A 12554-nucleotide genomic window follows, 5' to 3' on the forward strand; every position below is an offset into this window, starting at 1 on the left:
TGTTGTGTTACCATGCTGTGGGAAACAAACGCGTGCAATGGGGGTCATTTTTAGCACTACGCTGAAACTGACCACGCCTCGCCTTGATTAAAGCGCACTTTCTGTGAAGCAGGATGTCTTTTTTTTTTTTTTTATTAACAGCTGAGAATCAAAAACAACCTGTTAACCTGCTGCTGGGGCATCTTCCCCCAGATTTGTTCTGCCAGCAACACCAGCTTCATCACCCATTAGTCGTAGTTGCCCTCAACCACCTTCACGCTTTCTCCCAGTTCTGCCTCAGATCAGCTCCCTGGAAAAATCCGTAAAGCTTTCCCGTGTCTTCCTTCACATCCCTCCCCTTCCCTCCCCTCTGCCATGCTGCCTACGGGACGCTCACCATCAGGTGTGTTGGCATTGCTGCGTCAACTAAACGGGCACATTTCTCTTGGCCCTTTCCAGCAGTCGCATTCTAAATCCTTAGCCAGTGCAAACCAGCATAGCTCCTTTGAAGTCAAGATCATAAAACCAGGTTTTGAGGATCCTTTTATTTATGTGTTGTTAAGAAGCGCAGGTGTGGCATTCAGTGTTGGTCTTGTGGATCTTCAGATGTGATTGGTCCATTGTTCCATGGGCAGGTTCTAATGCCCTTCAAAGATCTGAGAATATTTTAAATGCCATTAAAAAAATACCCTGACGTTGATTTGGGTCAAGAGCCATCCATTTTCAGGGGAGGTTAAGTCAGCAGTGTGCCCTTGTTGCCAAGAAGGCTAACGGCATTTTGGGCTGCATTAGTAGGAGCATTGCCAGCAGATCGAGGGACGTGATTATTTCCCTCTATTCGGCACTGGTGAGGCCACACCTGGAGTATTGCGTCCAGTTTTGGGCCCCCCCCCCACCACAGAAAAGATGTGGACAAATTGGGGAGAGTCCAGCGGAGGGCAACAAAAATGATTAGGGGGCTGGGGCACATTACTTATGAGGAGAGGCTGAGGGAACTGGGATTATTTAGTCTGCAAAAGAGAAGAGTGAGGGGGGATTCGATAGCAGCCTTCAATTGCCTGAAAGAGGGTTCCAAAGAGGATGGAGCTCAGCTGTTCTCAGTGGTGGCAGATGACAGAACGAGAAGCAATAGTCTCAAGTTGCATTGGGAGAGGTCTAGGGTGGATATTAGGAAAAACTCTTTCACTAAGAGGGTGGTGAAGCACTGGAATGGGTTATCTAGGGAGGTGGTAGAATCTCCATCGTTAGAGGTTTTTAAGGCCCAACTTGACAAAGCCCTGGCTGGGATGATTTAGTTGGGGTTGGTCCTGCTTTGAGCAGGGGGTTGGACTAGATGACCTCCTGAGGTCTCTTCCAACCCTAATCTTCTATGATGTTTTCCCTTTGAAAGAAGGTCTCCTGACATAAGGCATCACACAATCTTGGCTGACACATAGGATTGAACCAAGGACCTCTGCAGCTAACAGCAGGAACTGTCTCAGTTTATGCTAGAGAGTCAGGTTCTAGAGCTGGCAGCTGAGACGTTCATGTCCTCTGAGGACGAGGCAGAGACGGGGGCCTGGAATGCACACTCACCAGCAGGGCCATCCCTAGGGGTTTTGGTGACCCAGGACATAGATGCCAAGTTTCTAATCTGCTCCTCCTCACCCCGCCTGCCCGACTGCTGCTTGCCTCCCTGTCCACCTCCTCACCCAGCTCGCCCACCCGCCTCACCTCCCCACCTGCCTCTTGCAGGGCCCCCCAAAGCGCAGGGCCTGGGGCGGCTGCCCTGATTTGCTGTACCCAAGGGACAGCTCTGCTCACCAGTGGATTACTATTGCCTTAGCCTTATTCACACTGAGTAGTACTAGTTGAAAATTTTCCATCTCTAGGCTGTCAGGGGAAAATTGGGTTTTTGATTAAATTAATTTTTTCCAGAACAGTGTCTGTTTTCTGAGGGGAAAGGTCAATATTTCATAATATATAGATATATTTTCTTGGGCAGTAGTGGGGCTAAAACGTTTCAGAGCACAGAACTCCTGTTCCCCTCCCCCCCACGATGCCAGCCGAGGGACAGCGGCGGGTGTGGCGATGTGCCTGGGCACTGATCACCCCAGCGTGTGCATCTGCCATGAGATTGACGGGGCAGCTACGCTGGGCGGAAGGGGGCTACGTCCTGGTTCTCGAGCAGTGGAATGTCTTACAAATGGATCATTTAGAATCTGGGGAGGTCACTTAAAAGGATGTAAATGCAGCCCCATCAGGGGGCACCCAGATGCCCATGGAAGGGAGATCCCATTAATCCTCTCTCCTCGGTGTGCCACCCTGGGGCCGGTGAGCCCTGGGTTCACAGCGCTGAGTGCCCATCCGGAGCAGCCCATCTGACAGCTAGGCTAGTGCAATTCACAGATACGGTAAATGAAGGACCTGCAGAAAGATGACCAGCATTTTAGACCCATGAGGGACAGGGGTAAATTAAAAGATGGGGACAGGAGCAGGCCAAGGAAGCAAGGGTGTTAAACACATGATCTTGCAACAACCCCTAACATCCCACCAACCCAATCAATATAATGAAAGAGCCCCACACCTGCCAAAGCGTGGGCAGTGGGGCTGGAGCTCCATGTGACAGGCAGGTGTCCCTTCCTGGGAGACCAACAACTCTCCTTCAGCTCAATGGAGGCCCTGGCAACCCCGAGCCCTGGCCATCTCCCACCAGCTCCGTATCTCTCTCAACCGCAGGGGGGCAGGCCTGGCACTGGCAGAGGGAGGGGCAGAAAAGGGGACATTCCCCCCTTGCCCCCAAAACGATCTTTGGGGGGTCCCGAATTATTGTCAGGAAGGCCAAACTACGTGCAAAGGTGTCCAGAGTTAGCCGGTGGAACAGGAGCTTGGAGAGTCTTCGTCTGTTCTAGAAATTCTAAATCTCCACAAAATACTGACCCACCCGCCACATCTTATTGGTTTAAACTCTTAAAATCCCAGATTTTCCAGGAGTCGAACGAGCCTTCGGCCTCCTGGAAGGTGGCTTGTTGTTTGCAAAGCAACTGCCAGGAGCATGCAAACACCTACCCCCCTAGAACCTGAGAACCGGCCTGGCAGCTGGGAGGAGCCTCCCAGCACGGGTCGGCAGCCAGCGCGCTAGGAATAGCAGCGTGGCCAGCTGCCCAAGTACAATGCTGCCTGATCCTGTGGGTACGTGCGTGGGCAGCTAGCCTGAGCCACCACAGCCACGCTGCCCTTTCTAGCACGCTAGCTCGCCTCTGTCCAGCCGTGCAGGGAAGCACCCTCCCAGCAACCGTGTAGATGTACCCGGTGAGGCAGGCAGCCTCCATCTCACTTTAATCTCTGCTCTGCTGTCGCTGAAGTCCCCAAACTGGAGCTACCCACTATTCACATTTGGGGGCCAGTAGAAGTTGACTGCTTCCCCTAATTGAAACGTGCCAAGCCGTAATGCACAACTCTGGATTCTGCGTCCCGCTTTGTCACGAGGTTCCTGTTTAGATTTCTACGAAGGCTGGATTCTAACCCACCTTTCTCCGGTAGCTACAGGACAGGGAATCGTATGTCGCCTTGCTGGTCGGAGCGAAGTATGGGATCAGCCAGATTATCAATAACAAGCTCAACATCATAACACCCCTGGCGGAGTTTGCTAACATCAGCAGGCTAGAGCTTACCGAAGAGTCTGAGAAAGTGAGCATGGTAAAGATCTACCTTCAGGATGTGAAGGTAATTGCAGCTTCAGATGGTGCATGTGTTGGGAGAGTTGTTCCTCGATCTTCTCAGTGATCTAACCGTCTAATTGAATTCCTAATGCTAGTAAAGACAGCGATGTGTTTGTTTTGCTGTTTCTGTTATTTTAATAAATGCAGTGGTGGGACCTTTTTTTTCCTAGTTACTTTGTAGTATATCGCTGGCTATCATGACCAATGTGCATTAACACTGTGCTCAAAAGGCAGCATGTCTCCCTAGTGCCTAACCAGTCGACACACTAGCAGACTGTATTTATCAGAGTTTCTATCACTTGACAATTCTTTTAAAGGAAAATATTTTGCATTGGATAAAATAGACTAAATTAGCTGTTACCACTCAAGGAAAAGATCTTGGAGTCATTGTGGATAGTTCTCTGAAAACATCCACTCAATGTGCAGTGGCGGTCAAAAAAACGAACAGAATGCTGGGAATCATTAAGAAAGGGATAGATAATAGGGGAGAAAATATCATGTTGCCTCTCTATAAATCCATAGTACGCCTGCACCTTGAATACTGCGTGCAGATGTGGTCGCCCCATCTCAAAAAAGATATATTGGAATTGGAAAAGGTTCAGAAAAGGGCAACAAAAATTATTAGGGGGATGGAACAGCTTCCGTATGAGGAGAGATTAATAAGACTGAGACTTTTCAGCTTGGAAAAGAGACAGCTAAGGGGAGATATGATTGAGGTCTATAAAATCATGACTGATGTAGAGAAAGTAGATAAGGAAGTGTCATTTACTCCTTTTCGTAACAGGAGAACTATGGGTCACCAAATGAAATTAATAGGCAGCACGTTTAAATCAAACAAAAGGAAGTATTTTTCACACAATGCACAATCAACCTGTGGAACTCCTTGCCAGAGGATGTTGTGAAGGCCAAGACCATAACAGGGTTCAAAAAAGAACTAGATAAATTCATGGAGGCTAGTTCCATCAATGGCTATTAGCCAGAATAGGCAGGAATAGTGTCCCTAGCCTCTGTTTGCCAGAAGCTGGGAATGGGTGATGGGATGGATCACTTGATGATTACCTGTTCTGTTCATTCCCTCTGGGGCACCTGGCACTGGCCACTGTCGGAAGACAGGACACTGGGCTAGATGGAGCCTTGATCTGACCCAGTAGGGCCATTCTTCTGTTATGTTAATGCAAAGACAGGAGAACCATTAGAACAGATGCAACGCGGTCAAGGAAAATGAGATTCCTTTAAAAAATATTTGGCTGTCCTTCATCAGTAGGACACTGGGCATCAAAGAAAAATCTGTTTCCCTTTCCTCCTTGTGGCCCACTCTGTAATACGCCTTTCCATACCTGGGACAGGATGGGAGATCGGGAATGTCCTTTTATTAAGTGCACATCTCTTCCGGTCACTTCGGGGGCCAAGTGTGAATAGAGTAATGCATTTTTTTTCGTTGCAGTTGCTGACGCTGATGCTAGAATCAAACAGTGCCAAAGATCTCGCCTGCCTCATTGCCGGTTACTACAGGCTGTGTGTAGACTCGGGCGTCTCCATATTCATCTGGGGTGAGACTAAGCAGCAGGCCCACCGCATCTCCACGGAAGAAGGTAAGAACTAGTCGCCTTTTTCAACAAAGGGTGGCGAGTGACGAACCACCTTGACTAATCACTTAGGAGCATCTGTCACCGCAGACGCATGTCAGGTGCAGAGTTTTCTGCTAGGAAGTTAGTGCCCTCTTGAGCCCCAGCTCATGGCTCACAACTCCTTGAAGCCATTGGAAAGACTGTTCTCTTTCCGCTTACACTGGAAGCTACTTGGGGCAGGGGCTGTCCCTTTGTTTGGTGTCTGTACAGCACCTGGCATAGTGGGACCTGGTCCATGACGGGGGCTCAAGGAGGGCTCTTACGCGAGGCACTACTGCAATACAAAGAAATAATAGTAACTTTTATAATAATAACAACAATAATAATAATAATAAGCCACACACAGGAGAGGGTTCAAAGAATAGCCACGAGAATCATAGAATCATAGAAGATAAGGTTGGAAGGGACCTCAGGAGGTCATCTAGTCCAACCCCCTGCTCAAAGCAGGACCAACCCCAACTAAATCATCCAAGCCAGAGCTTTGTCAAGCCGGGCCTTAAAAACCTCTAAGGAAGGAGATTCCACCACCTCCCTAGATAACCCATTCCAGTGTTTCACCACCCTCCTAGAGAAAAGGTTTTTCCTAATATCCAACCTAAACCTCCCCCACTGCAACTTGAGACCATTGCTCCTTGTTCTGTCATCTGCCACCACTGAGAACAGCCTAGATCCATCCTCTTTGGAGTCCCCCTTCAGGTTGTTGAAGGCTACTATCAAATCCCACCTCGTTCTTCTCTTCTGCAGACTAAATAACCCCAGTTCCCTCAGCCTCTCCTCATAAGTCATGTTCCCCAGCCCCCTAATCATTTTTGTTGCCCTCCGCTGGACGCTTTCCAATTTTTCTAGAATGATTAAAGGATTAGAAGACCTGCCTTATAGTGATAGACTCAAGGAGCTCAATTTATTTAGCTTAACAAAGAGGTTAAGTTAGGGTGACCTGATCAGTCAATAGTACCTACCTGGAGAACTAATATTTCAGAATAGGCTCTTCGATCTAGCAGAGAAAGGTCTAACACGACCCAAAGGCAGGAAGTTGAAGCCAGACAAATTCAGACTGGAAATAGAGTGTAACGTTTTAACAGTGAGAGTAATTAACCGCTGGACCAACTCGCCGAGAGTGGTCCGTGATGGGGAATCCACCACAACTTGTAAATCAAGGCCAGAATTCCTGTCGGAAAGCTCTGTGTTACCAGGCAGGTCAGACTAGGTGGGCCCCGTGGGCCCTTCGGCCTGGGAATCTAGGCATTAGACTGTATTAGTGACCAGCTCCAGCACTGGCCTCTGCTTTCAGCCGCAGGGTAGGACCTGGCACTAGCTTGCAGGTCGTGGTCCTGTGGGACAGACTGTGCGCCGTGCTCGTTTGTTCAGAATCCGAGCAGCAGTCACAGGAGTGGGTCTCTCTCTAAGAGTGCAAGGGGACTGAATTGCTGCTTGTTCTGGGCTTACTGGGCTGCTGTACCCAGCTGTTTGCATTGGCCTGTGCTCACCCGGTGTCTTTACATTGCAGGGTACGAGTCGAGAGCCTGCAGCGACTCCGAAGACTCTTGGGAACTGGATTCCTCTGTGGAGCGCTTTTTGGACCCCCCCTGGCTGAACCCCGGCAGCGTCCAACCTCTGTGTGAGGAGGAGGCAGGGCACGAGGAGCTGCCTGAGCTGGAGCCAGAGAGCAGAAACCCTGGAGGGAGGAGCGACGGGACGGACAGTGCGTCCGAAGCCTCTGACTTGGCCAATACCGAGAGCAGAGACTGCAAGACCAGTGGCTCGAGTGACTCAATGGACGCTCTGGAGGAGGACGACTTGGAGGCCTGCTCCTCCAGCAGGCCAGAGTTCCTCCAGTTTTTCACACCCACTATTCAGGAACTCAGCTGCCAAGACAAGAGCGTCTTCGCTCTGGCCAGCAAGGAGGGGAGCGGTGGGGCAGAGTCTGAAGATTTCCTTTGTTTCTTGCAGTTCTCCCAAGGAAGCCACCCTGGGCCTGAGCAGACAAGCCTCAAGCAAAGAGGGGAGAATGAGGCGGATGCTTCGGCTCTCAAGACCAAGCTGTCGGAGGAGAACGTGATGGAGTATTACAGTCTCTGCTCCAGCATATCCCCAGCCAGCAATGGAGAGAGAAGCGTCCTCAATCATAGCCCAGGGAACGGCTCTGTGAAGGACCTGCCGGCCGAGTCGGGCCAGCAGGAGGGACTCTACAAGGTCAATCCAACAGCGGAGGAGAATGACCTCATCCTGCACCCGCCTCCGGGCTACGGGGACACCAGCTCCGAGGATGAATTCTACGATGCTGCAGACAGGCTGACCCCAACAGACGTCCTGACAGGTGTGCTCAGAGAAGAGGTTATGTAGTAAATCAGCTCAGTAGGGCAGGGACGCTCTCTTACCCAGCACACTTAGTACGGCAGGACCTAATCATTCCTGGGGTGCTCTGGTGGTACGGCTGGACGAGTGATGAATAATGAACCTAGGGGTGGTCATGTGTCAGATCCACAATGCCGAGAACATGTCCCCCTTGTTCAATTTCCCAAGGTTTTCCTGAAGCTCTTTCGACTCGCAAACAAGCTTTGTACACAAATTTTAAACGTCCCTTCTCCAAGAATGAATCCCTCGCAGGCAGAAATGCTGTGCAGAGAGCACATCGATCTCGTAGCTATAGGGTTGGGTGGGATTTGTCGGTAGCACCCAGGTGAGTTCAGAGCAGCAGTCCCAGTGAAAGTCATGGGATCTGTGCCCCTCAGACCGTTCGGCATTCTCGAAACCCCACCTGCTATCACAAGCACAGTAGAGTACGGACATATATGGAACATGCATGTTATTTAAAGGTCTTTAAGCCTCAGTAGTACCCATGTGAGTTTGTTGTGTTCGCTGCGTACATGATGCACTTTGCAAAGTGTGTGTGTGGTCCTCACAAATGCCGTGGGGGGTGCAGCTGGCCCAGAGGCTGACCGCTGTGCTCGGGGGTGGCATGGGCTGGCAGGAATCCGGGGGGTGTAGATACAGGAGCAGGCCAGAAGAAAAGGAAGCGGGAAAGCTGTGTAGGGACTAAGTGGTTCAGTCCAGAGAATGGGAGGGAGGGGATGCTGTGTAATGGTGGGAGGCTGCTAGGAAGGAGACAGGGACCCATTCCTGCCAGGCTTGCCTGACCCCTGACACCGAGCGATGATTCTTAGCCATTCTTAAAACCTAAAGAAATCCCCAGACTAAAAGTTGAAAAACTCTTATCACTTAAACTGAGCCCCAAAGCCCCAGGAGAACACACTGCAGCTTCCTCTCTCTTCCCCTCGGACAGATCACAAATTACCATTCCATTTTACAACCCACCAGCCCAAGTCTGGACAATACAGAAATGCATAGCTAGGGGCACGCTATCCATCCATCAGCCCTGCCAATTAAGGCCGAGAGTAAGTCAAGAAGAAGAAAAGTTTTCAAAAGAAAAGTGATTTGTTACGCAAACAGGCATGCAATTAGCACTTACACCGCGCTGCGATTATACTCGCGCTCAGAGATGAAATGGTGTAAGTCCCTGGGCCACAGAGTGAGCTACAGCCTTACAGTCCTGGAACCTGACCCTCCGCTCTTCATGCTCATCTAGAAAATCAGCTCCTTTTATAATTAACATGAAACTGCCCTTTCCCAGGATTCTAGTTCTACCACCGCCTTATGGGCTCTTTACATTACACACTATTTAAGTTAACAGCTGTCCCTCCCAGGCTATCGATGTAGAGCGCATTTTAACAACCCGTTCTCAAAAACGCTCGCTTAAAAACCCTGCAAAAACCAGTTACCACGACCAGCAGCTTGTAACGAAGCTAGACTAGCCCCTGGTCAGCAGTTAGTGTAACTTAACCCTGGGTCGCGTCCTTGCTAATTCTTTCTTTCCCATAACACTCTCTGTCTCCTGTACTCTTGTATGCTGAGGCCCCAAACCTAACTTCTGCTCGGTTCTTAACCTAAACCATCCTATAAGCTGCACCCTCTGTGCTGAGCCACGTAGGACACAGGTTTGTCACAGCCCCCCATTTACAGAGCTTAGCTCAAGCTAGAGCAGCTCATGCTTTTAGTGCTCAAGGTTCCCCAGTTCAATCCCTGGTGTCTCAGCCAAGATGGCAGACGTTCCCGATGCATGCTTGTCATCAGTCCAGGAGACCCCGTGAACAACCCATGGCTCTCTGTGTGTAGCCAGTTATGCACACGTGTGGGGAACACTACCATCTCCTTACCCTTGTATTCTCTTCTTTCCTGGCAGGCTCTAAGGCACTGTCCCATGAGGGGAAGGGCGATTCCTGCTTCCTGAAGAAGTCGAGGTGCTACAACCTGGGGGAAAGCTGCATGTCGAGACAAGCTACCAGGGAGAAGCACAGAAAGGAGAAGGAGCTGAAGCATGCGAAGAGCCTGAGAAAGAGGAGATCTTTCCTACAGACGGATTACACGTCGCAGGTTACCTTCCCGGTGGCTCCATCCCCCTCCCTGGAGAGCACTGATCCTGCATGCTGCTATGAACAGGAGCCCCAGCTGCCCTCCGTCTCTCTCACTCACATGACATCCTCCTTGGACAACACTACCGGGGAACCCGCGCTGCTGGAAGCCAGGACCTTTGCCCAGCTAGAGCCTCAGAGCGAAGCCAAGAGTAAAAACCCTTCATCTAGCTTCATGGAAACAGAGCCAGACACCACAGAAACCAACTCAGTAACCGCCTCAGTCATCCCTTCCCTTTCAGCCAGTCAGCTCCAGGGTGACCAGGAAGGGAAAGAAAATTCGGACCTAACCCCGTTGCCCAGCTGTGCGGAGAACAGCCTGGGGCCTCTTGATTCTGCATGCACATGTGACAGTGGCTGCATAAGTCCTTCTGAAATATCTTCCCATTTGGGAGACATCAGAGACCCAGAACAAGCAGGAGGCGCCTGGAACAGCCCCGGTGGCTGTGGTCGCCCGTTTTCTGAAACCGAGGATGGATGTATATCCCGCACGGTGCCGCAAGAGCAGCCAATGCCACAGAGTGCCGCGGAGGCTCTGGAAGGCCGCCGTGAACTCAATACGGCTGCACATCAGGGCAAAGGAGGGATCCCTGCTTGTGCTGAGCCCGGGCCTTCTCCATTGGGGTGCTACAGAGGCCAGCCGTTGCCCCAGGCTGCAGCTTCAGACCTGGATTCTCCGTCCACTGCTGATAAAGGAGAAGCATGTGAACAGCTTGTGCCATCATCTCCCTTTGCAAGGGGAACAGTTGATCCCACTAGCTGGGCAGTGAAGCAAGATGCTGAAGTGGTATCTGGAGAAAGAACCAGCAAGAACCTGAATGGAGAACCCTTAAGAAGAGTGGAAGATAAAAACCATTTGGGTTTCTCTAATGCCACGGAGCTGCTTTCAGGCTTTAACAGAGCATCGGGAATAATCACTCGCCTCTCCTGGCTTTCGTTTAGAACCAGGACAGACCAAGCAATGCCCTGCCAGCAGGGGGGCGTGGAGGACGCCCCCCCAGCAGAGACTGCGCAAGCTGTTGGCCCAAGTCCCTGGACAGCAGGGCATTCCAACTCAGGTGCCCTCGGGAAGGAAATGCGTTTTTCCTCCGCTTCTCCAAAATCGCACCCTCCTCCGCAGCTGCTTAGTGGCCAGCGCCCAGAGGAGAGAGAACCCAGAGAAGATGCACTAAATGCGGATGGTCGCCACGAACAGCCCCAGCCCGCTCTGACTCCTCTCCTCACAGAGGAGACCACGGAGCAAAGAAAGGGCTGCCACATAATCACATCACCGGGGCTACGTTCTCCTTCCCCCAAAGATAGTGATGGCGCCTCAGCCCACAGAGAGGGAAACTCTGGTGCAGATCAATCGCTGCTTTGTGTGACCCATGAAAAAGATGCCCCAGTGTCTATGAGCTACAACACAACGCGTCCTTTGGGTTTGACCAGTGTTAAGGGGACCCTCTTCCTCAAAGCTGGCATGGACAAGTGCAGCTGTCACTTGTCTTATGCCAGCTGCTTCCGCGGGCTAGACAATGACCTAGATCATGAGTGTGTTGATTCTGCACATAGCATTTCCTCCAGGCCTTTAACAACCCCACCGGCTGCTGGGAGCTTGTTGTTCCTAGGCCAGCCCCCTCCCAGGACCACGGACGAGAGTAACTGTGTGGCCGCTGAGCCTAGTGGGAGTGAAAACGGCCCATGGCCAGAATCTCATCCAGAAGCGCTGGGTCAGTTGCAAGAGAGAGCAGGGAAGTCACCGGCTGACTTCTCTCAGTTCCTGGCGAATGTGGCAGAGCTCCAGGCCCTTGTGAGGCAGTTCTCGGGAAACCGAACGAAACACTCTCGAGACACGTGCACAGAACATTACGCTGAACACAAGCACGTGCTCTGCGCGGAGTCCCGCAAGCTGATGGCCAGCTGCCAGAAGGTCCTACAACCAGACAGGCCTTCTGAAGAGCTGCCAGGTGCATTGCAGGAGACCTTCCGGGACCTCATGCGACTGACGGCGCTGTGTTTCCAGTTCACAGCCTGTGGGCTGTGCGGGAGACGTCACAAGGAGCTCACAGTCAATCTGAAGGACGTGGTTTGCACCTACCATGACTTTGTCCGCGCTGCTCTCCAGACCGAGGGGAAGGGCGGTCACAATCTAAGTGTGACGCTGCTCGCACGCCAGGGCACGGCCCTCACGGCAGCAGTGTTCTGTCTAACCCAGCAGTTCAGGGCAGCGCCGGCGGTGTGAAGACGGCCGCTCCGCTGGACAGACTCTCATACTCATGTACCGCTGACAGGAAAGTACCCAACAAACGTTTACTGTATAACCCATTAACCCAATAAAATATCTCCCACAGAAAAGCGACGTGAGTCATTCAGCAGTCTGGCCGCACACCTCAAGGCATGATCATAACGAAGCTAGACTAGCCCCCGTTCAGCAGTGAGTGTAACGCAGCGGCTGCCTTGAACCCCCTGAAGGCAGCAACTTACTAAGTAGAAGGCAGGACATTTTCCAGAAAATCCCCTCCCCTTCTCCCTGTAGCCATGCCTCCTGGGGCTAGGCGGGGGTGGAATGGGAGTGTGACCACAGGGCATTCGGCACTGCGTCATATGGACCAGCTCGGCGTAGGATTAGGCAACACTTAACACGGCTGTGGCCTCTGCTTGAAAGGCTGCCCGCCGTTAGATGACTCAGGCCCTTAAACATTGCAGCAAAAGCCTCTAACAGCAACCCCACCGTCCAGATTCCACACAGCAATGACACCTCCAGCAGGGCTGGAAGCTAAGCCACGAGACCACTTCAA

General features: G+C 51.5%; 1 protein-coding gene across 5 annotated transcripts in view; it reads left to right on the plus strand.

The window, feature by feature from the left end:
* The window catches only part of FRMPD1 (FERM and PDZ domain containing 1), a 65933-nt gene extending 53822 nt beyond the window's left edge, over window positions 1–12111 (plus strand). For all 5 annotated transcript variants that reach the window (XM_048850863.2, XM_075128871.1, XM_075128872.1 and 2 more), the window contains 4 exons: window positions 3502–3684; window positions 5125–5272; window positions 6816–7625; window positions 9549–12111. In XM_048850863.2, the coding sequence (XP_048706820.2) occupies window positions 3502–3684; window positions 5125–5272; window positions 6816–7625; window positions 9549–11998 (3591 nt within the window). In that variant the 3' untranslated portion in view covers window positions 11999–12111. The remainder of the gene's footprint in view (window positions 1–3501; window positions 3685–5124; window positions 5273–6815; window positions 7626–9548) is intronic.
* The last annotated feature ends 443 nt before the right edge of the window (window positions 12112–12554 follow it).

The sequence above is a fragment of the Caretta caretta genome, chromosome 5, assembly GCF_965140235.1.
Source record: "Caretta caretta isolate rCarCar2 chromosome 5, rCarCar1.hap1, whole genome shotgun sequence".
Taxonomy (NCBI): Eukaryota; Metazoa; Chordata; order Testudines; family Cheloniidae; genus Caretta; species Caretta caretta.